This window comes from Cricetulus griseus, chromosome 2 (genome assembly GCF_003668045.3).
Source record: "Cricetulus griseus strain 17A/GY chromosome 2, alternate assembly CriGri-PICRH-1.0, whole genome shotgun sequence".
In the NCBI taxonomy this organism is placed as follows: Eukaryota; Metazoa; Chordata; class Mammalia; order Rodentia; family Cricetidae; genus Cricetulus; species Cricetulus griseus.
In genome coordinates this window covers 31,437,318-31,461,161 of record NC_048595.1, presented here as the reverse complement: position 1 = coordinate 31,461,161, position 23,844 = coordinate 31,437,318, and the positions used below count along the sequence as shown (strand labels likewise).

General features: G+C 53.2%; 1 protein-coding gene across 1 annotated transcript in view; it reads right to left on the bottom strand.

Moving 5' to 3' along the window:
• Positions 1-1,165: 1,165 nt before the first annotated feature.
• Kcnq4 (potassium voltage-gated channel subfamily Q member 4) overlaps positions 1,166-23,844 on the bottom strand; it is a 49,683-nt gene continuing 27,004 nt past the window's right edge. The window contains exons 2-14 of the mRNA XM_027399013.2: positions 21,112-21,202; positions 20,438-20,564; positions 20,071-20,246; positions 19,364-19,489; positions 18,808-18,918; positions 18,558-18,653; positions 16,258-16,346; positions 14,502-14,663; positions 7,422-7,642; positions 5,533-5,632; positions 3,140-3,271; positions 1,718-1,847; positions 1,166-1,378 (exon numbers count right to left, since the gene is read on the bottom strand). Of these exons, the coding sequence (XP_027254814.1) occupies positions 1,166-1,378; positions 1,718-1,847; positions 3,140-3,271; positions 5,533-5,632; positions 7,422-7,642; positions 14,502-14,663; positions 16,258-16,346; positions 18,558-18,653; positions 18,808-18,918; positions 19,364-19,489; positions 20,071-20,246; positions 20,438-20,564; positions 21,112-21,202 (1,774 nt within the window). The remainder of the gene's footprint in view (positions 1,379-1,717; positions 1,848-3,139; positions 3,272-5,532; positions 5,633-7,421; positions 7,643-14,501; positions 14,664-16,257; positions 16,347-18,557; positions 18,654-18,807; positions 18,919-19,363; positions 19,490-20,070; positions 20,247-20,437; positions 20,565-21,111; positions 21,203-23,844) is intronic.

Genomic DNA, 23,844 nt, shown 5'->3' with positions numbered 1-23,844 from the left:
ATAGTACTGGATAGTGTGTTCTCTCTGGGACTAGGAGGAGGGTATGCCGGGGTTCTTTCCAGAAGTGTGAAAGATCTGGAGGCCTAGGCCTGAGTTATGCTGAGGGGACACCAACATAGTCCTCAGGGCAGCTGGAGGACTCCTGAATTCCTGAGGGGAACAAGTAAAACACTGAGGCTGGGCCTGGGGACACCTATGGATGCTCCGATGCTCCCTCTCCTGCCCAGGAGACTGAGTGGCTTTGTGCTCACGCCTCCAAATGTGTATGGTCATGTGTGTCACTGTGTTGGGTATTTTGCTGGAGAAATAAAAGGGCCATGCTGTGTCCCTGGTGGTGGGCCACTGTCTGGTTGGTTTGGAAAAAATACAAGAACTTGTGCTGACTGTCAAAGCTATCTGGAGGACCAGTAGGAATGGACATCCAGCAGTAAGAGGGAGCCCCTGGGGTGACACCTGCAAAGAGGCAGAAAGGCCCAGGTACTGTCCTTGTGAGAGGACAGAGAGATTTAGGTCCCATGCTGGGTGGGGATAGATGATAAGCTAAAGAATGGAGGTTGGGTATGGCCAAGCAGCCTGAGACCAGCTACTGCTGGTGCCCATCTCCCAGTGGGAGACGGGCAGAGGAACCCCATGGGGGTCCCCAAAGTTGCATATTTAACATAGTTTGCATATATGGTGCCCATCTACCTTATGGCAGAGTCCTGTGCTTTGTGGGCACCTGTGGGGGCACCGTGGGCCCATCCCCGAGTGGGGCAGGGCTTGGCAGGAGGGCTTCCCTGCTCTGCCTAGAAGGGTGGGCCTGGAGACCTCACCTTGCATAGCTAGAAGCTGGTTCAGGGACCAGGGCCCCAGCTCTCTGTTCCCATTCCCGGGACAGAGCCCCTGCCAGGAGGGCCATATTGAGCCTTGATGGAGCTGGCAGGGTCATGGAGTGTCCAGAGGCCTCTGGTCAGCCACTACAGCGGTCCACCACGTGGCCTGGCATTTCGTGCTCCTGGGGCGCTGGTACCTGGCTGGCATCGGGTATCTCGCCCACCCAGACAGCTCAATACTGTGTATGGCCTCTCTCCCTGCCAGGGAGCGAGTTCAAGTAAGAGAGGAGTTCAGAGGCCTCGGGGTGAGTCCGAGGGGCAGACCGAAGGCTGCCCAGCCCCTGAGAAGCCCTTCAGTCCATGTTGGTGCTGACTGAGCGAGAGATGCTGAGCGTCTGTGCCGAGACGGAGATGTCCTCGTGGTCTACAGGGCTATGGTAGTCCGAGGTGATGTCAGGGTCAAAGAGCGGTACTTGCACGGTACCCAGGCTGGCCGAGGTGCCAGAGCGTAGGCAGCGCGAGTAGAAGCCCAGCAGCAGATCCAGCTTGTGCTCAATGGACTGCACCTGTGGGGCGGGGAGAGGCGAGGCTGAAGGTGGTGTTTGACCCAAGGGCGGAGCACCGCTGGGGTAGGAATTGGCCTGGACCCAGCAGGGACGGAGCTCTGGGGGCGGGGCTTGGAAACCGTAAGCATACTAGGTAGGAGGCATAGTTAGGACCGGCTTACCCCGTGGGATCCTTTAAGGAATGAGAGTGAGTGGGCTTTCTTGGAGTCGGACTTGTTTGTGGGATGGAGCTTGGCCGAGCAGAACTCAGGGCCTCCAGGGACCAAGACTCTGTGCTACAACAGAGCTGTACTCTTGACAGCACTTCAGCCAGCGGGTGGGAGTCCTTCCTACACTCACCTGCTTCTCCACCTTGACGACGCGCCCCAGCATGCTGATTTCATCCACTGGCTCCGTGTCCGAAGGCCCCTTTTCGCCCTTCTCCCTAGATTTGCGGTCCCCAGGCCCTCGACCCACAATTTGGTCCACCCTGTGGAGAAAAAGAAACTATCAAAGAAACTGAGTCACACGGCGCAGCCCTTCCACAAGAACCCTTGGTTGACAGTTGACAGGAAAGACAGACTTTGGTGGGAAGAAGCCACTTCCCTGCCCAAGGGAGGCTGAGCCTGGGAGACAGCAGCCTGGAGAGTTCTCCAAATAACAAGCAGGGCCTCCAAGGTGAGAAAGGACGGGCTGGGAAAGGGAATGTTGGAAGGTGGACAAGGCCAGAGCCGACCCCACCCTATGCAGGACTCTTTCACAGGGAAGGCCTTGCTAGTGTCATGTTCACCCTCTGCTGGCAGCCCTGCTTCCTTTCCTTCTGAAGCCCTCCTCCGAGTGAACTCCATGTTGCTAAATGCAGTGATCAGCTCAGTTCTCATTTACATAACCTAACAGCAGAAGAGGTCACATCTGATGACTTTCTTCCCACAATACTTGTTCTTTTTTTCCCCCCTTGTAGACAGGGTCTCTTGTAACCCAGGGGGCTTTGACCTCTCTAAATAGCCTACGCTGAACCACTGATCCCCCTGCCTCTAGCATCCCTCCCACACCCCTAGTACTGTGGTTGTTGTTGAGACTGGGCCTCCCTATGTTGCCTGGCTGACTTGGAACTCTCCATGTAGACCAGGCTGGCCTCAGACTTACAGAGATACATTTGCTTCTGCCTCTCCAGTGCTGGGATTAAAGGCATGCACCACCACACCTCACCTTGACTTATTTTTTTTACTTACTGAATGAACATACAGTGGGAAAGTAGGGCACATGAGAAAGGAAAGCTCTAGGCAATTTGGGACTTGATATAAAAGTTCTTCCTTAATCCTGGACCTAGGGGACATGTAGGATTCTAGAGGCAAGAATCAAAAAGGTAACTTCACATTGCTACTTGGGGAAAGTCAGTGGTTATTGTAGGTCAGTTACCTCAGCACCTGGAGACAGGCATCATCCTAAGGAAACTGTCAAGGCCCGAATATGGACTGGACTCATCCAGAGAACTATAACTGAGGTTGTTTTGTTTTTCAGTTTCCAAGCAGCCTGTAAACTGGGATCTTTTGAAGCAGAATCTCATAGCCCAGGCTAGCCTAGAACTCATGGTCTTCCGGCCTGTGTCTCCCTGGTGCTGAGATTACAGATGTAGGACAGTAAGCCTCCTAGAGGACCTTGCCCACCTGGGCAGTGCCCCAACAGAGCATGAATGGCTTGATAAGGTCCTTAGCCTTCTCACCTGGGCCAGGACCCACCCTCGACTCCCTACCCCTCGCTTCTCACAGCCTGCATACCCACCGAGCTTGGAGGCTCTTGATCCGCCCCAGCATGTCCAGATGCCCTGCGGAGTATTGCTCGATAACGTCCTTCACATCATACGGCCGCAGTGTCTCCTTGAATTTCCTTTTGGCTACCAAGAACTTCAGAATCCTGTTAAAGGAAGGGATCTTTGGCAAATGCTCTTGTTCCATTCCAAACACTCTCTGATATGTTCCCTAGCCTCCTTACCCTCCAGGCTCCCCTTTGCCCTGCAGGCCCATAGTCTGGCTTGGTGTTTTCTCCTATGCCTGCCTTTACAGCTGCATTACCAAGGAGGCAGGGAATGGACCCGTTCATTGACTCTCAAGCCCAGTGGGGCATGGAGCTTCTAGAATATCAACTGCTTCTGCTGACTTAGGGGAAAAAATGTTATATTCACTCTACACATACTTGGCAATTGTGTGCAGGATCTTGGACACCCAAAGAGAGTTAGACCCAATCCCTGGCTACAGAGAGCCCATGTCTAGCATGGGAGGCTGGGAGGATGTGTGCAGTGGAGGGGAGACAAGAGCTAGGTTCAAAGGATAGAAAAGGAGAGCTCGGAGCCATGAGAAGGGCAGAGCCTTAAGTGGTATTTTCCAGCCAGGGGCAAGAAGAAAGGAGCTTCCCAGAAACAGGCTCTGAGAGGCAGGAGTAGGAGCATGGCTGAAAGGGGCCAACCTCTGGGGTGGTGGGCAGTGTGAGAAGACAGGACTAGCTGTGACTAAGGGCTGGGCTGGGGACTACATTGAGAAGGCACAGGGCTGGGGAGGGGCCACCACTGGGCTTCAACATGTTTACTCTGCCAGCTTCTGGAGAGAGTGTGTTGGGATGCTCTGTGGTCTAGGCACAGATACCAGTTCTCAGGATGGGTCTGAGCTGGGAACAGACAGTGGGGTGGAGAAAGGAGACAGATTTGAGCAACAGAGGCCAGACAAGAGATTTCCAAGTCCAAATCCAAGTTGACTCCTGTGACTGGAGACAGGCAGGGTAGGCAGTGGTATCAACTGCCTGATTTGGGAAAGTGGGCAGAAGAGCAGTTTGGAGGCATTCTCTCTCTCTCTCTCTCTCTCTCTCTCTCTCTCTCTCTCTTTCTCTCTCTCTGTGTGTGTGTGTGTGTGTGTGTGTTGGGGGAGGCTGTGAGGGTGCCAAGGAGAGCTAGCTTGAACCTCACAGCTCAGACACTGAGATACTATATCCAAGATGGTGGTCACAGAAAGGGAGAGACAGGATGTATGGAAAGAGGTGAGGAAAGGCCCGACTCTGGGGGCCTGTGGGCGGGCAGGGAGGAACAGAGGACCCAGCTGGCCGATCACAAAAGGAATACAAGAGGAGGTTGTGGGCAGGTGCACAAGCCAGGGAACAGAGTAAGGGAGCTGAGCTTCAGTGGCCTCCAGAGCCCAGCTGCAGGCTAGAAACAGAGACCCAGCCAGGACTCTTGGCCAGGACACTAAGGCCAGATCCACACTGGGCATGGCTACAGGTTACAGGAGACCGGTCTGCTTAATTATCACAGCAGCCAACATATCACCGCTTTCTAACTGTTTGACCAAGACCTACATAAAAAGCATACCAACCCTGTGCAAACTAGTGCGCATGCACACACAGATTGAAATAACAAATTTCATAAGTATAATCACCCTGAGTATGAGACAGTCAGTCTCATATTTTTTCTTTTTATTTGGTTTTTAAAGCAGGAGCTCCTGTAGCTGAAGATAGCCTCAAACTGTCGATGTAGCCAAGGATGACCTTGAATTCCTAATCCTCCTGCTTCTACCTCCCAAGTGTTAGGAACATAGAACTCCCACTATGCCCAGCTTCAATTTTTTTTTTTTTTTTTAAATGCTGACCATGACACACGGCTAGTTTCACTGAGTTCTCAACCTGTGGTCTTGAGGATGACCTAGGAGAAATTGAGAGGCCAAGACACCCAGGGAGAAAGAGTTTGTGAAATAGAGACAAAAGAAACTTGGGACTGAGACATGGGAAGAAAAACACGTGTAGCGTTGGCAGAGGCTATCAGGCGTCTCTGGTACTGCTCTGGAGAGAAAAAGAAAGAGGCAGCCACACAGTGTGAGAAGGGGGAAGGGGAAAGAGAAGCAGAGTGGCTGAGATGGGATGATAGGGAGGACATGGTATGTGTAAGGGCAGAGACTCTGATGGGCAGCTGTGCCACTGGTCACCGGAGCCAGGCCCTCTGGACGTGTTATGAGTTGTATAGGAGCAAACGGTGCTGGAAGCCATATGCTCCCTGCCCACACCTCCTGCACTCCAAGCAGGTAGCAGCTGGCACCCTGGGAGCTACGCCAGGACTGGCCATGAGGACAGGCCCAGATGGGGAGCAGTGATGGGTGGCAGGTGGGAGAGCTGCTCACCTTGGGCTTCAGCCTCACCTGACAGAACGAATGACTGTCTTCACAGCAGGCATGACATCATCCACCGTGAGCTCACACTGGTAGCTCTTCTCCTCAGCTACTTCCTCCGAGGGGCCCTCTGGAAAGACAGGAATGGCATGTGAGGGCCAAGGGGTGGAGAAGAAAGCGTTCCTAGTCCCCATCTCCATTAGCAGTACTAATAATAGTACAGAAATGTAGAAAGGGCCCAGGACCTTCCTGAGGTTCAAAGCAGACCAGGCTCCTGCCTCTCACGGCCCTGTATTCGTGTCCTTTTGCCTCTTCCAGGGCTGGGCAGGACAGACATCTGCCTGGTGACAGGTGAGCGACAACTGCTTTAGAGGACATATGGTCTAGCCTGGGACAACAAGTATGTACACAGCTTTGGAGGACATGCTGTGTGTTACTCCTTGCAGGGCAGGAAGCCCCAGGGAAAAGGCATTTATTTGATGCTCTTCATAGAGTCTTGTGTGGTCTTTTCTTCCAGTTGAGAGCGAGGGGTGGTTGGAAGGGAGGGAACTCCAGCTCGAGCCCCTGCCCAGATCTGCTACAAGGAAGGCCCTTAAAGCAAGGAAGGGGAAACAGCTTCTCAGAGGCTGGTACCCTGTGCTTCAAGAGGGTATACTTTCCTCACCACACAGGAGGAAGGAGATTCCAGGCACCTTCATGCACAGGCTTTCATGGGTCAGAATCTCCCAAAGAACCACTGGTTTATGTGTGCAGTAACTTTCTAAGAAAAGGCTGAGTCCTCAGTCCTCAGCATCTTGGCACAGCATAGGCAGAGGCTTTGTTCCCCTCCAAGAACAACAGGAGCATCCTGCCCTCATCTTCCATAGCACCCTGTCCTCATCTTCCATAGCATCCTGCCCTCATCTTCCATAGCATCCTTTCCTCATCTGCCAATGGATACATGTATCCTTTCTTTCTCTACCAAGAGCCTACAAGCACTTTCAGCAGGGGCAAGGGCTTTGTCAGGATACCCCATACAGCCCTCCCATTTTCCAGAAGAGGACACAAAGCAACCTAAGTCCCACTGAAGAGCTAAAATGCAAAGGGACCATCTTCCTCTAACAGTGGAGAAATGGCCAGTGACAGACCCCCAGCCACAGTGGCAGCAGGCCAGGCTGGTGCAGATGACAGCAGAGAGCACTGCTGGCCAGCCTTGCTTCAGGATAAGAGCTCTCCCACTCATGCGCCGAGAGTCTCAGTTTCCATGTCTACAGAGTGGAGGCAGAACAGGGTAGCTAGGAGAAGTGATGGAGACTTTCCAGTGGGCAGCGACACACAGGCCTATGACTCCTTCCAAAGTGCCTTGAGAGCTGGCTGCTGCTGGGCACTTACTATGAATTCCACTCTCCTGTTCGACTTTCGAGGATCACCTCACTTCCTCCTCAGATCTTTCTTTGGAATACATACTATTATTGCCTCCATTTTACAGATGAGGAAAGCAGGACCCAGAGTAATGTGGTCACTTATCTAAAATAAATGACGAGGACCAGTGAGATGGCTCAGTGGATACTAGTGCTTATCGTGCAGGCTGGTGACCAAATGTGATCATCCCCAGGACCTATGTGGGAGGGAGCCAACTTCCATAGGTTGTCCTCTGACTTCCACTTCCACAGACATAGACACATGCACACAATAAGTAAAATATAACTTAATTAAGAAAAATAAGTGGAGCCAGGATGCAACTCTTGGAAGCCTGGTTCCAATCTTGTGCTCTTACCACTGCCAAATGCCTCCTCTAGATTCTCATTTGATTATCTTACAGTCTGGAGACTGGGTTATACCAAAGATGCTATGATGCCCATTTTCTAGAGCAGATGACCTGAGCAAGTCTCCCCGGCCCCTGCCACCTCCAGCAGATGAACTTGACCACTGGGGCTTACCCTCAGCAGAGCTGCGGGGCTTAAGTCTGAGAGAGGCCCGGAAGCGGGTGCGGTCATTGAAGCTCCAGCTCTTCTGCACCTTGCTGGGGCTGGATGCCTCACCCACTTGCTCACTGCTTGGCGAGGTGGGCATTGGCGGAGGTGCCAGGTGCTGCTTGGAGGGTCCTGTCCGCTTCTGGGAGCTGCTCATTCGGATGCGGTCTTTGATGCCCATCCGGCTGCTGGCGGGACGGGGCAGGCCAGGGGAAAAGAGTCAAGTTAGCTGGTGCTGGAGCAGATAGGTGGGGACAAAGCTGACCTAGCTGATCTAGGGGGTGGCTATTGGGTCTGGATTTCCCACCAGTTATTTCCTCCAGTGTGATGAGGGGCCCTGATGCCTACAGGAAGCTAGATAGGTCAATGGGGACACATCCCTTCAGCAGCCCCACCCCCACTCTTCCCCATTCCCCTCTCCCAGACAGATAGGGGTACACAGGAGACAGATGTCAGGGTGAAAGCAGTGAGAGAAACCGGAAGGAAGTGAGAGACAGGAGGGCAGAAGATCCAGGACCAGCCCCGGTGGGTGGGTGAAGGGTAGAGGTAACAACCCCTGTGGGCACAGACACACTGTAGGAGGAGCTCACCTGGTCAGGCACACAGAGCAAGGCTCTGGGCTCATTGTGCACAGGGCTTGGCTTTGTGGACGTGAGAAAGCGTGTGTCCATGTGTACCTGGGCACACAGCCACCCATGTGTATACAGAGTGTCTACACGTGTGTCCATTTACACATGCCCCTTCCCTCACTGCTGGAGCTGTCTTATCCCACACTGGTCAGGTCATGGCTTTAAGACCTGGCACAGCTGCATAAATAGAACAGGGCAAACTTAGGTCTCTATCCCAGGTTTCCATATGTTGTTAGCGGGGAGGAGGTGGGGTAGGAAGGGTGGCTGTGTGATAGGATGGCCTGCCGAGGGTCTCAATGTCCAGGATACCCCAGGTGCTGGTCCCTTCAGTGAGGATTTGTGTGTAATAACCTGTTCTCCAGTGGTTTCCCCTGTCTGAGTTCTGCTCTCCAAGACTGCTATCCCTAACACGTGTGTGTATAAGGGTGTTTGCTGTCACTTCCTTTCCTGCGCCCAACTCCCCATCACTTCCCGAAACCTTGGAGGACAAAGAGAAGGAGGCCTCCATTTCCCTCAGACAGGCCCCAGTTTACCAGTACCTGGTAGAGTAACTCTGTGTCCAAGAGGTTCAAGACCCATGCTATGCTGTTGGTAAGACCTCAGCAGACATCCTCCACCCCACAGCCTGCAGCATTATCACCATTTCCCCTGCTGGAGAACCCTTGCTGACAGGTCTGGAGGTCCCCACTCCAAGTGACTAGAGCCTTAGTGCAGGAAAACACCAGCCAGGTTCAGAGGAGGTTTGAGAAGGGGCAGAAATGAAAAGGGGGTCCTAGCACCTGCCTGGGGGCCTTCAGATCAAGGGCTGAGAGCATGACAGAATCTGGTTTCCATATTAGGTGGGAGGCGGGGGTGGAGGGGATGACTAGGGTATGGAACAGAGAGCAGAGCCAGGGTGGTGAGGTAGGGGAGTGCACCAAACCAGGGACACCTTGGGAAAGGTGGCCCAGATGTGGGGGCAGCCAGAGGGTGAGTCCCTGCCTTGGGGGAGAGGTTATGGATCACAAGTTAGGAGCCTGGGGCTATTAGAAGTAATCCATCACGTTCTTCACATTCCTGGGATCTCTTTGACACACACCAAAGATTCCAAGAGAAGTTTGAGTGTGGCTTCCCCAAACTTGCCTCTGCAGAACCATTCATGCTGGCAAGCACCCACACCCACCCAGGCCATGCAAGACCACCCTGTCCTCTACTCCTCCAATGGGGAGAGAAGGGGAGGAGACTGGCGAAGTCTTTGCACTCTGGTCCAAGGACTGGAACTCCAGATCGCTCCTTGACATTCTGGGGAAGCATGGCCTCAGTGTTACTGAAGTGTACAACAAAGCTAAGCTTGCAGCTGGCAGGACTCTCAGAGGAAGGGGGCTGAGGCTTGCACTGGGGGCCTTACACAGTCCCTTTCTGGCTCTGATTCTGTGGGGGTGGAGGGAGCTTCTGGCCTGATTTAGGGATTCTGTAACTTTCCAGTCAGTCAAAGGTCTTGGCTCTTCTTGAATGCAAGAAGACACTGTTTTTCCCCCCGAGCAGCCCTGGATTCCAGCTCCTTGGGCAGGGACCAGAAAACGGCTCACATCAGCCTCTCTGGAGCCTGAAAGCTCAAAGAAAATGGAAAGAAACCTGGCACACGGTAGGCACCAAACAGCTTTCTTCCTAGGCTCCTTAGAGCACACGAGGTCCATCTGCAGGTTTCGGTTCGTCTAGGCCTCTAAGCCCCCCTTGTAGGGCTCCTGAATTTGCCATCCCTAGTTTATAGGTGCAGAAAGAGAGAAATGATTTGCCTAAAATAAGAACAACATCAGGCTCCATTTTCTCTGACTTCAGAGACTGCCCTTTTCCCAGGACAAGGGTTTAGGACTATGGCAATAGTCCTCAGCTGGGGGTCATCTTGCCCACCAGAAGGCACCTAACAATGGAGACACTGTGGGTTATCACTCTGTAAAGGGGTTCTCCTGGTACATCATGGGTGGAAGCCAGAAATTCTGTCCAGCATCCCAAGATGCATGCCCTAGGCCCCAGCAAAAGAAGCATTAGATTCAAAATGTCAACAGTTTTGAGGCAGAGAAAAGGGGGGCTGTTGATGTCTGGAAGGATGGGGAGTGGTGGCACTAGTGCATGGGGGTGGAAAGATGTGGGGGGAGGGGGGAGGGGTGTAAACCCTTCATTGGCTGCTCTCCAATGGCCCTGAAAACCCAGCCATAGGGAACTCTGCCACCAGCCCAGGCTGAGAAAGGCAGACACCATTCCTGTACTGCCCCACACAGCCCCTCTCAGCCTTACCACTGGCCTCTCTACCTTTGGTCCTTCCTATTCCTCCAACCCACACTTGCAGAAGGACAGACCTAACCCAGTCTCCTCAGCGTCACCCTCAGGGAGCCCCTATTTCCTACAGACATATCCCAAACTTTTGATTTTTCTTTTTCAAAATTGGGGATAGAACTCAAGAGGTCTGCCACAAAGCTACACCCTTCTCAGCTTCCAAAGTACTTTTCTTCTTTCTTTCTTTTTTTTGTTTTTTGTTTTTTGTTTTTTATTATTTCTCTGTGTAGCTTTGGAGCCTATCCTGGCACTCGCTCTGGAGACCAGGCTGGCCTCGAACTCACAGAGATCCGCCTGCCTCTGCCTCCCGAGTGCTGGGATTAAAGGCGTGCGCCACCAACGCCCGGCCCAAAGTACTTTTCAAAAGCACAGCTTTTAATTAATTAATTAATTAATTTTGAAATGGGATCTCATGTAGCTCAGTCTGGCCTAAAACTTGATATGTAGCCAAGGATAGCCTTGAACTTCTGATCCTCCTGCCTCTACCTCCTGTGTGCTGTGACTATATGCATGCACCCACCACATCCAATTTATGCAGCACGAGGAAGCAAACTCATGCATACTAGGCAAGCACTCTACCAACTGAGCCACACCCCAAAGGCCTTCCTGACAAACACACTACATTGAATGAGGCCAACTTACACTTATAGGAGCCAGTCGGTTTTAGCAGAAGCAAACCCCATTAGCACCTATATTTTACATGGAAGGAAACTGAAGCACAGAAAGCTAGGTGTTGTGCGCAGACACATAGCTAGCAAACTAGAGCTAGATAGTGGCCTGAAATGGCAATTCAAAGGATGGCTGTCTTTCAACAGCCTAGTAGGAGGCCTGGCTCTATCTCCAACCACAAGGCTCCACAAACTTAGGCCACCTGAATGCCAACAGAATGAGGCTCATACAGGACTTTGAGTTCTTTACGATCCTGTCCTGTCCCAGAGTGGCTCCAGTGGCCACTTCCAGATCAGGCCATACTGGGCTGGAGGCTCATCTTGCACAGCTGTGCTTTCTCATTCACCTCTGAGCTTGATCGCTGCTGCTCCCTGGCCTGAGTACCCTCCCCCTACAGCCACCTTTTCCAGGGCTGCTTCTGGGCTAAATGTCTGACCTCAGCTCCGCAGCCCCTCTGCTTCCCTCTTGTGTTGTACTCAATGCACTGAACCACAATTACTCTTTGCAACTCTCCAAGGACCATGTTTTATTCATCACCATTTCCCCAGCGCACAGAAGAGCGCCTGGCATGGGGCAGGTACCACAGATGTAGTTGTGATGCAGCCGAAAGAGCTTGGACTCCGAAACTGGTGATGGAGGTGGCTGGGCACAGCCCCTTCAGGTACCTGTGGGCCTCCCAGGTGAGTGGTGGAGAGCCAGGGAACCAACCCCAAGGCTGGCACAGGTCAGAGTGGGAAGGGCCTTCAGAGAGCCTCTAGTTCAACCTGTCCATTTCACAGAAGAGAAAGAGGCCCAAAGAAGAGAAGTAATTTGGCCAAGATTACACAGGGGTCAGCACCATAGCTAGCATATCCTCAAAGCTCCTGAGAGTGTCCCTTCTGACACTGGGCCCATGCCCTAAACCTTGCAGAGTCATCCCCAGGAAGGCAAGGGGGCTTAGGGCCCCAAGGCAGATTGCAGGCGGCAGGCACATGCACCTTGTCCTTGGCCCATCCTGTCCCCTTCTCCAGCCCCTGAAGTGGGGGAGCATGGAGGAAAGGGGACAGGAGCAGCAGATGAGGGGGTACCTCGGTCTCCAGCTGGCGTGGATCCGAAAGAAACTCCGCTTATTACTAAACATCTGGCTGGAAAGTTGAGAACAAGACACGAACAGAGGTTAGTGACAAAAGAGACAGGTGGATAGAGCATGGAGTGCTTCCAGGATGGGGCTGGCCTCCTGTGGCTGGAGGGAGAGAAGGATCCCCGCTCAAGTCACCCTCCAGTCCCAACCCCAGGATGCAGAGGTGCTCAGGCTCTGCATTCGATCCTTTGGCTGTATGTCGAGCCTGCAGAACTCAGGGTCCCTTCTCCAATGACTGAGTCCGTGGGATGGAGAAGTCCTGTCTTTTGCATTTTGAATACATGCTCCATGGGATGTGGTAGTCAAGAAGCCAGGCTTTTAGAACTCATCCCATAACCCTCAAAGGGAGGCCCTGGCCCTGGGAATGCCATTTCCAGGATGTCCTGCTCCTTGGAGCCCCACTTCCTGAAAACATGCTCAGTGTGGGCCATCCCCAAGCTCCATGAGTCCAAACCAGGGTGGGGGGGTGGGGGGGGAGATAGCAGTGTGATACACATAAGTATGTACACATATGTGTTTGGGGGTATCCTAGCAGGAGTTACACCCCATTCCCTAGGGTCAAAATAGCCAGGATTAAGGACATGGCCATTTGACAGATCGAAAAGCCACAGCTCAATGTCCCCCGCCCAAGGTTCCTGAGTCATTCCACTATCAGACACACAGACAGACACCACAGAGCAGACAGACATGGTGTTAATAATGCCAGGCTTTCAGCATTCCTCTGTTCCCAGGCCTCTAAGGAACAGGGACCCAGAATCATCAAGGGGCACAGGGTCCAACCTCCCACCCACAGCTAGTGTCTTCTGATTCAGGTGAAGAGAGACAGGAATGAACTAGAAGCTCAGAGCCCATATTTGCCCCTGCTCAGGGTTACCAGAACACCAAACATTGTGAACTTCTGGCTATAGGTTGTGGTTTGGCAGGCATGGTGCCTGCAGGCAGTGATGGAGAACCCGCAAGAGGTTACACCATGGGCTTCTCTTAGAGGGACCTCCCAGTGTAGCCTGGCCAATCATTCCTCTCCTTGAAGCTCCAGGCCTGTCTAGCCCTTGACCAGTGAGAACCCTCAGTGAGAGCAGGAAAAGATCCTGCTCTCACTCATTCCCATCAATCCATTCTCCAAGCTCCTTTAGCCCCAAATGGAGAACCCAGAACCACTAACCAGCTTGGTTGGGCACAGCTCTGACCCCTGACCAGTGTCAGTGTTGCCAAGAGCAGAGTTACTTGTTGACTTCCTCCAGGTACACAGCCAAGGTGAGCTTCTCTGAGTGTGAAGGGACTTGCCTCTTCCCTGGCTGCTAATGTTGGACCTGGGCTTAATGATACCCCAGACTCAAGGAACAGATAGATGTTCACCTGTCTAGTTCAAGGATGATGGTGGGATGAGGCAAAGGAAAAAAGATGGGTAAAGCGGGGGAGAGCATGAAGGAACTGAACTGACCCTTGACCTCAAAGCTAAACCCTCACAGAAGCAACCACTTGTTTCCTAAGACATGAGGAGGGGCTTCCATTATCCTAACATGCCTGGGATTCCTCCGGCTAGGAACATGTAGAGGGAGCAAGTGTTGTTCTGTCTTGATTCTTCCTTCAACGAGCAAAAGCTCCAGATCAAGTTTGGAGAGCAGGTTGGGGGCAGCAAGAAAGCCTCAGTAAAGAAGGAGAGAGCCCCAGGGGGACAACCCCCCCCCCCGCTCTAGCAAAGCTGCAGACAAGAGCTGCAGAGATAGAGATAAGCGTGTTAGTTGCTGGCTGGCGGAGTTTTACGCAGGTCCTGTAGTGGTCTTAGTCACAGAGTTCTCTTCCAGCAGGCATCTGCTTCCCTTGAACAGCAGCATGCCGGGGGAGGGGGTCCCTGCCCTCACACCCCAGAACAGAAAAGCACCCTCCATTACCTGAGCCGTAAGCACCTGGGGCCAGCGGCCTCCTCCTCTCTCCAGCTTCCCAGGAGGGATGGGGGTGCAGGGATGGGAGAATGGGGTGGGGGGGACACGTGGAAACAGAGAAAGAAAGAGGACAATGGTATGAACGGTGGAGGTGACAGGAGAGAATGGTGTGGACAGCTCTCCCTCTCAGACCCTGGGAGACCCAGAGAACAGAAAGGTAAGTCCAGTGTGGCCTCTCTAGAGAGGACCCTCAGTCTGTACCTGTCTGGCCATCTGACGACAACTACCAGGCCTCACAACAATGCCAGAGATTTCCCCCAAACAGGTCCATACACCCATGTGGTGGCTGGAGGAGGTCTGAGAGAGGGTGAGACAGAAAATGGAAAAGGAAGAAGAGAAGCAAGAGGAGGTGGTGGCCTCCGGGGGCCCCTACCTTTCCCCAGGGCAGAAGGAGGCGCTGCCCGGCCGGTGGCAGGTGGCAACGGGCGGGTAGCGAGAGGGCGCTCCATCGGGTACTGGCGCCCGCCTCACCTCCAGGGGCCGTAGGCCCCCATTGCGGGCCCGTTGTACGTGTTCAAACAAGAGGGCCAGCTCTCTGCAGGAGAGGGCGCCATCAGCTACAGACAGGGCTTTGGGGACACCACCCACCTCACCCAGTGGGCCCAGAGCTACTGAGCTCAGATCCTGCCAAGTCTTGAGCCATCCTCTAAGGGTACTCACAAATATCCCAGGCCAGAACAGGCAGGGTGGAGAGACTAGCTTCCTCCCCCTCTGCAGAAGTTTCTGGGAAATCGGAAGGAATCTAGGTATGGTTGTGCAGGTTGGGCACAACTCCAAAGCACCCACACGAAGAGGGAGCTCAGATCTAGCTGACTCTGCTCTTCATCACAGAACTGTGCCTACCAAGCAGCCATCAGCAGCTTTGAAATCCTTAGTCTCCCAGCCTGACTTGGATTTTAGGAGGAGACTGGAGCTGAAGATAGATTTAATAGGGCGGCCAGCCCAGCTTCCCTGCCCGGTGCTGTTCCTCTTACCACGGAGTTCCTGGGAATGGGATCGGGTGGGCTATCCACTAATTCTCCTGATAATTTCCTATTGCCATAACCAGGCATGTAGCCACCCCACACCCACCTTTCCAACGGAGCCCAAATTTCCAGACCAGACTCTGTTCCTCTTACCAGGAAACCCAGGCTATCCCATCCAGAGTTTCCCCCACTTCCACGGCAATTTCTATGCATCCAGTCCTGCACCCTCTCTTGCTTGGCCTTGATCCCTTCAAATATTCCCCCTTCTCCCAAAGGGGGCTGCTTCGAATCCAGCCTCCAGCTCTGCCTCTGAGGTAGGAGCTTGCCTTCACCAAATGTGGAGATGGGGAGAGGGAAGAGTGATTTGGGGAACCCCCTTTCCAGCCCCTATCTCCTGCTCCTCCCCTGGGAAGCCCATGGGACAGGGAGGGAGCAAGAGGGGCCAGGTGCTGGTGCGGGCGCGGGCAAGTGGGATCACGCAACAGCTGCTCGAGGATAACTAATGAGGCAAAGACGGTGGAGAGAAGCGCTGAGCACAGCAGTCCGGACTAGCACGCACTCCATGCCATCCTGCCCGTGGGACTGAGCCAACCAAGCCGGCTCTGCAGTCTTCATTCCTGCCCCAGGGCCTGGCCAGGCACCTGGCTCCACGCACCTTGATGATGCTATTAATAACCCCGGCACAGAGCCGCCCCACTGAGCCTGAGCCCAACCTGGGCCTCAAGAGGTTGCTGCCCAGAAAGTAACAGGGGCCACACAGTCATACACAGGGGCTCTGGGGCAGGCAGATATGTTTCTGCCATAGCATCCTCTCTAACCAGTGATACATAGATTGGTACAAGCTAATGTGCCCCCCACTCAGGAATGAGGGGAGATGAGCTGGCTGTCACTTCCCTAGGTGGCATCACCTATTGTTGAGTATGCAGACTCCAGGCATTCCATGTGTGGGGCTCAGTCAGCTTCAGGGCAAAGCTGCACCAATACCCTGAGCCCAATGGACACAGAAGAGTTAGGGAGAGGACCAACCAGGCTCCAAGTTATGCAGGACCTGAATGCCAGTCCCAGATGCTCTGTTGGGAGCAATCTCCTCTCTCAACTCTGAGGGCATCTTCTCAAGGGGCATTAATGCCAGCTCCTACCCGCTCCCCTCCCAGCAGCACCTACCTGAAAGATGGGAGAATACTGTCATAGTAGTACCAGGTGGCTGTCAAGTAGGCTCGGCTTGTGTCTGTGGAGTACAGGCGCCATGCAGCCTGGAGGCATGGGGAGAATGGGGTGTCACAGAAACCCTTTGCCCCTGAGGGAACCTAGTCCCAGGCCAGCTGAGAGTGGTGCCAGGACCAGAGGCCAAGTCTAATTCCATAGCCACCAGCAAGGCCAGCCAAGGAACCAAGACCTAGAAATGACTTCCTCAAGGTGACCCAGTATATCAGCACCCGAGCCAGGGGCCTACAAACACTGGGTAAGAGCTGGGGGTCTGTGGTCAGGCAGGCATAGGCTTCTAATCCATTCTTCCATATATAACAGAGTTGGGGTTGTTGGCCTAACAGTGTCATGAGGATGAAATGGACAGGTGTCTATCCGATGCCAAACTCAGTGCCTGGCACACTCATGGCCAGGGTCCTGTAAGCCATCCCTTAGCTAAGTACACATTCACAGTGTCTGGTTAGTGTCTTTCTTCATAAGCTGCAACTTGGGCACCACTGTATCGTCAGTGCCAAGTACAGTATCTGGCGCATGCAGGTGGTTCTGCAAATGTTTGGGCAGGGAATGTTGACTAAGTGAATGGCTTTACAAACAACGACTCCACTGTATTTTTGTTGGCTGCTACCATGGGACCACTAGAGCCTGAGGGAGAGCAGGGAAGATTATTGACCACAAACTCTTCAACAATCACAGACTGTGAAGCAGAAGGAACTATGATCTGATGGGGGAAAACCCATCTCTCTCCATCCAGGTAGAAAGAATCTGGGAAGGACTGAATGGAATGACCCACCAGGGCAGGGCAATATGGAGATTGTTAGACAGGGCAAAGCAGAATTGGGGCAGCCCCGGATGCCTCCCCTCCTTCGGGTGCCTCTTGCCCTTAAGGGGTTGCCATGAGTGACCTCACCAGCCTGGCGCCTTCCTAAGACAGAAATATTTTTACTTCCTGCTTGCCTGGGTCCCTGGCATGGGCTGGGGAGCAGCTGCCAGAGCTCTCATTAATTATAGGTACCACAATACCAGCTGTCTCTCAGCAGGGACAGTGCCAGCTGCCTGCCCCTACAATGCCCCTCGGGAGGCCAGCTCCCAGAGGACAGTGGCCATTGTGCCCAAGGGACGCTAAGAAGAAAAGGCTGGGCTGGTAGTCGGAGATAGCAGGGAGAGAAAAGGGGTTCTACCCTGGGAAGGAGAGATAAGGAGGGGCCGAGTCAGGCTTGGGTTTGGGGGTCAGAGAGTGGTGGGCTGGGGAGCAGACAGAGGTGTGCTGTGTCAGGATTCCTCACCTATTTCCTACGGGGAGTTCTCCTGCACGCCCCTACTCTGGAGAGAGGCCAAGGCAGTGAGAGGCTCACAGATCAGAGCTCACTCACATCTTGTCCACCACACTGAGGGAAGCTGAGATCATGGGCCCCTGGCTTCCTACACCTGCACCCATCTCTAGCCACTTGCCCTCTATTTCCTTGGCTGGCTCCCTGCTCACCTGCCCATTAAATGCTAGTAATTCGAAAAGTCCAACTTTGGACCATTTTCTTATTGTATGACTTCCTGAGGATGCAGTGCCAGGAGTGGAGCAAGCTGACAGACAACTACCCAGTTTCAAGATGGCAGAGTTAGGTCTCCCCACCAGGAGATGGGGGCCTCTTATCCAGGCTCTCCCTATCCCAGGTCATGACCACAGTTGGCAACAGGGTGGCTCTAGGGAGTTTGAAACCAGCTTTCTGCTGCAGGGGAACATTACTGGTAATGCTGGTCAGCACTCCAGCTCAGTATATAATGTGACATGTGACTCTCCCACCCCCGCCACGGAAGTTTGAATGTAATTGGCCCCCATAATCTCCTAGGGAGTGGCACTATTAGGAGGTGTGGCTTTGTTGTAGTGGGTATGGCCTTGTTAGAGGAAGTGTGTCACTGTGGGGGAGGGCTTTGAGGTTTCCTATGCTCAGGATACCACCCAGTGACTCAGTCAACTTCCTGTTGCCTGTAAGATGGAGGAATCTCAGTACTGTCTGTCTGCATGCCACCATGCTCCTGTCATGATGACAATGGACTGAGCCTCTGAAACTGTAAGCGAGTCACCCCAATTAAATGGTTTTTCCTTTATGAGAGTTGTCATGGTTGTGCTGTCTCTTCACAGCAATAAAAACCCTGACTAAGACACTCCCCAAAAGACACGTCCCTCTCTGAGGTCTGAAGTAGCACTGTAGTTTTTAAGTTGGGATACATGGATCAGCACACAGGGCTGTGTAAGCATTGTGTACCTGGATGAGGTTGGCTGCTGGCATCCTGCGCTTCTCAAAGTGCTTCTGCCTATGCTGCTCCTGGACCTTCAAGGCGAAGCCAGAGCCCAGGATGCCCTATGGGGAGAGGGCATTGTTGCAGGTTGTGTAGGAAGGACAAGAGGCTGCTAAAATGTCCCATCTGCAGCACCACAGGTTGCCCAAGGCAAATTGAGGATAGGCAGGTTAGGTCTTGGCCCCAGCCTCCCTCACCAACCAGCAGAGAACTCACAGCAGGTAAGGCAAAGAAGGAGATGCCCAGTAAGGCGAAGCCGGCAGCCAGAACCCTGCCCAGCCATGTATGTGGCGTCTTGTCACCATAGCCAATGGTCGTCAGTGTAATCTGAAAATATAAACAGGTTACCACAGGACTGGGCGTAGGGGCCACTCATAAGGGCTCCGAGGTGCTGCAAGTGTAAGGAGGAAACTGATGACAAGAGAAGGGTTCCCCAACCCCACCCCAACAAACTCCCATAGTGGCCCCTCGGGACTGGTCTCAAGGATCTCTCAGTGACTGGAGGGGTACAGATGGGGTCTCATGCTGGTTAAGGAAAAGTGGTACAGGCCACAAGGGCTGAGTTAAGGGCCGGATGTGGGGCCACAAACAGGTCCAGCAGAGTAGGTAGGAGCTAGCATAGGGACTGGTCTCAGGAGCAACCTTAGTGTGAAGAGACAGGATGGGATAAGCCTGAGTTGGGGTGCTGCCCCTACTGTAAGGGGACAGAACCTGGGAAGTGTCCAGGGAAGCTCCTAGGGTGAAGGGCAGACCTGCACAGACCCTCACGCACCGTCCCCCACCAGAGTGAGTCAGCATAGGAGGAGAAATCAGAGTTGGCGTCCTTCTCAGCCAGGTAGACGAGGAAAGAGGCGAAGATGAGCACCAGGAATCCGATGTACCAGGCGGTGATCAGCTCCTGAGGGGAGGAGAGGGGTGCCTGTCAGAGGGTAAAGCTACACACACTTTTCTTCAAAGAAGGAACCCGTGCCCGGACTTCTCAGAACACACTAGAGCCAGACCCCTGGTCTGTCCTTAATATTTCCAGGCTTCAACCCGCCTGATCCCTTCCCAGCCTCATGCCTAGGACCTACGCAGTTCCCCATCCCTTTGGGAGCAGTCCTCTCCAAACCAAGAGGCTTGCAGAAGTGATCCTTAAGCCCTACCTCTCAGGCTCTGCCTAAGCCCCGCCCCTTCTGGCTCCTTCGGCCTCGATCCCCACCCTTCATCCCAGCGTGGGCCCTGCCCCCTCCTCAGGTCTTTCACTATTAGGCTCCACCCCTGCTCAGCTCCAGCCCCTTGCCTCATTACTTCAGATAGGCCACGCCCTGCCAAGTCATAATTGTTCTTGCCCCAGTGTAGGCCTGACCCCCATCAGTCCTTGACAAGACCACCCGGGCCTGGCTCCAGTCCACACTTGTTCCCCCCCCAGCCCTGCCTCTTCTTGCACCTCAGGTAGTCTCCAGGAACTTCGTTCCCCATCCCTTTCCCCAGCCTCACCTTACTGTGCGCATAGACCACTGAGCCTAGCAACTTCCAGGTGCCGCCACGGCGGTCCATACGCACCATGCGCAGGATCTGCAGGAAGCGCATACTGCGTAACGCGGACGTGGCAAAGATGTTTCCCTGTGTGCCCGCGGCGATCACTGCCACCGAGGCCACGAACACGATGAAGTCTACAGCACAGGGGTGTCAAAGTCCTCGGGTCAAGACCTGGGGTCTGGACTCCCAGGACCGTAATGGGGGAGGTGGTGGAGTGCAGATTGGGAGGGTCCACTAAATTCTTGAGAAGCCAGGATGGGGTCAAGGATGGGATCAAAACGCCTCCCTAAGGCTTGGGGTGTGGCAGAGTAGGGAAGGCTTATACCGATGACACAGAAAGGTTTCCTGGCGAAGCGGAAGCGGCCCTGCCATCCTCTGTAGCGGCAACAGCAGCCAGCAGACCAGACGCGGATTATATACTCCAAGCCAAAGACCACAATCATCACGAATTCCTATGAGGGACCAGAACCCAGATCAGAGCCCAACCCTGGGTTAGGAACACCAGCACCTGCTTAAGTTCCTCTTATACCCCGAAGGATTTGAGAAAATTCCAGAAGGGAGGTGACCTCTTTGTCCTCCAGGAAGAACAGAAGCCTAAATCTGCCCTCATACACAAGTGTCTAGCTTCATAAGATCCCTGGATTGTTTCCCTGCCCTCAGCCTTCCAGCCATTCAAGACTCTTGGCCCTGGTTGAGTGACATCAAGAGTGGCTCTCTATTGTCGGAAGGCCTTCTGTTGGTGTTTAACAGGGTGAGGTTTGTTCCTGTTCTGGTACAGAATGGAGCCTACACACCTAGTCTATCCTGGGCTAATCCTCAGGCCTCACATAGAACAGGGGATCTCCCTAAACCAGCTATAAAAACAGGAATGATGACCAGAGAGGGGAAGTAATCTGCTCTCTGACCACAGTCTAGGAAGCCTCTCTCCTCAGGCCAGAGGTGAGACTTCACATGCTGCTCTGCCTCGGAGGGAACTTTAAGGGGACTCCCAGCACTCACCAAGATGAGGAGACACTCGTTGGCAAGTTCCTGGTGCTCCTGGATAGTGGACAGCACGGACAGCACCAGGCAGCTGAAGACTAGCAAAAATCTGCAATTGGAGCATGCCGGGAAAGGTTAGATAGCTGGGGGAGAGGATAACTGAAGGTCCCCTGGCAGGGGCTGCAGAGTCAGGAGATTCACTATTTGGGTAGAATTCTTTGGAAAACAGAATCAAAGCTGTAGACTCATGGATTGGCAAGTCGCAGGCTGCTGGGAACAGACACCCCCCCAAGCCCTCTCTGGAGGACCCTGGAGTGACTGAGACTCAGGGAGGAGGCCTCCCAGTTTTGTCTGGGCTAGCAAGAGAACAGAGGCTCAGCGTTTCCCCAGGCTCAGCCACCCACTAGCCTTGGCTCCAGGCTCCATTTTACGGCCCAGGCAAAGTGTTCCAGAGGTCAACAGAGCTCAGAAGCTGTAACCTCAACTGAAAAATAAGGACAGCTGCTCTGCCTCCGTGTTTTTATGGAATTCACAATGAGTCAGCTAGTGAAGAGAGGGGCTGGGGAAGTGGCTCGGCAGTAAGAGTGACTACTGTGGGAGCTCAAGGCTCCCTGTTTGAATCCCGAATACACACGTAAAGAGGCTGGGCACGGCCTGACCACATGTGTCCATAGCCCTAGTGTTGGTATCAGAGACAGGCAGATTGCAGCAGCTCACGGGCCAGTCAGTTCAGTTGAAAACAGTGAGCTTCGGGATCACTGAAGGACCCCATCTCAAGGGACTAGGCAGAGAATAATATCATAGGGTACACAACGTCCTCCTGTCCTCCTTTGGCCTCCACAAGTACAGACATTCACACTCGTGACCACACACACACACACCATAAATAAAATGAAAGGGAGTCAGGCGTTGGTGGCACACGCCTTTAATCCCAGCACTGGAGAGGCAGAGGCAGGTGGATCTCTGTGAGTTCGAGGCCAGCCTGGTCTCCAGAGTGAGTGCCAGGATAGGCTCCAAAGCTACACAGAGAAATGAAAGGGGGCAGAGAAGGCATGGAAGCAGCAACATGGGTGAAGGAAAGGAAAAGGGGATCGGGTAGTGAGGAGCTGGGGACAAAGCCTGGAACTACCCTGGGGGCAGCGTGAAGCTACCAAGAGGCCCTGTTAAAAAGGAACCCTAGAACATAACTCATCCGACACTTCCCTTGTGTTCAGGTGCACATGAAGAAACAGTGGCATACAGCAGGAAAGGGTTCACCCAAGGTTGCTGAGTCTTTCCAGGGTTGATCTGAGATTGATGCCAGGAGTCTCCCCAGCAGAGAGGCAGTGGAGAAGAGTCCATAAACAGGTGTCTTGAGGCATGCATACACAGGAGGGTGGCAGGCATAGCGAGGGGAGTGTGGGCTCTTGGAACAAGGCATGCTAAACATGCCCCTGCCCCCAGAAAACAACGGAAGGAATGATGTGAGATAATACTCTTGTACACTGAAAAGATTTGTCACTCAGATAGGTTTAATAAAACACTGATTGGCCAGTAGCCAGGCAGGAAGTATAAGCAGGGCTACCAGACTAGGAGAATTCTGGGAAGAGGAAGACAGAGAGTGAGTCGCCAATCAGATGCAGAGGAAGCAATGTGAGAATGCCTTAATGAGAAAAGGTACCAAGCCACACGTGGATAACATAGATAAGAATTATGGGTGGCCGGGTGGTGGTGGCGCATACCTTTAATCCCAGCACTCGGGAGGCAGAGGCAGGCAGATCTCTGTGAGTTCGAGACCAGCCTGGTCTACAAGAGCTAGTTCCAGGACAGCCTCCAAAGAAACCCTGTCTCAAAAAAACCAAAAAAAAAAAAAAAAGAATTATGGGTGAATTTAAGTTGTAAGAGCTAATTAGTATTAAGCCTGAGCAATAGGCCAAACAATTTACACTTAATATAAGCCTCTGCGTGTCTATTTGGGACTAAAGGGCTGAGGGACTAGGCAGGACAGAAACTTTTGTCTACAAAAGAATGAGCTTGGTCCCTGGGATGCATCGAAGTGTCCTGACCACCCAGCCTACGCACATGTCCTCAGAGCTCTATTGCTGCCTCACCATGAGAACCTCTGCACACCTTCGGCCCTACACACACACTAGCTATTCCTCAGAACCTCTGACTCCTACTCATAGCCTCCTCTACAGATGCCACATAGGACCTGCCTTCCTGTATGTGTCCTAGGAGTTCTTTCGTTTTGTTAAATTTTGAGACAGGGTCTTGAAACTCTTAACTTCCTCTCCTGTTTCAACCTTCCTAGTTCTAGGCTTACAAGTGTGCAACACCATACCCAGCCCAAATCTCTTTCCACTTATCTTTCTGTTCAAGTTTGTGTATATGTGTATGTGTGTGAGAGAGAGAGAAAGAGAGCGGGGGAGGGGGAGAGTACACCTAGGAAAACCACTGACCTCTTCTAGTTTGCCTTCTCCTCTGTAATACGTGCTGATGGGCAATTGAGAGTAGGGTCTGGCTGTGCCCTGGCACACTTACAACTCCTTGAAGGGCAGGATCTGACGCTGCATCACAGGAAATGCCCCTGGATCAAGGAGGTCAGAAGCAGCTGTTGGTAAGGGCTTCAGATGAATGAGTGAGACGGAGGCCTCTGCAGCCAGTTGGAGCACAGAGTTGAGTCAGCAAAGACACACAGCAAGTGGAGGGGGAAGTATGTCCTCCACTCCTCAGACTCAGTCACTAACCACAGGACCAGCAGCATCCAGGCTA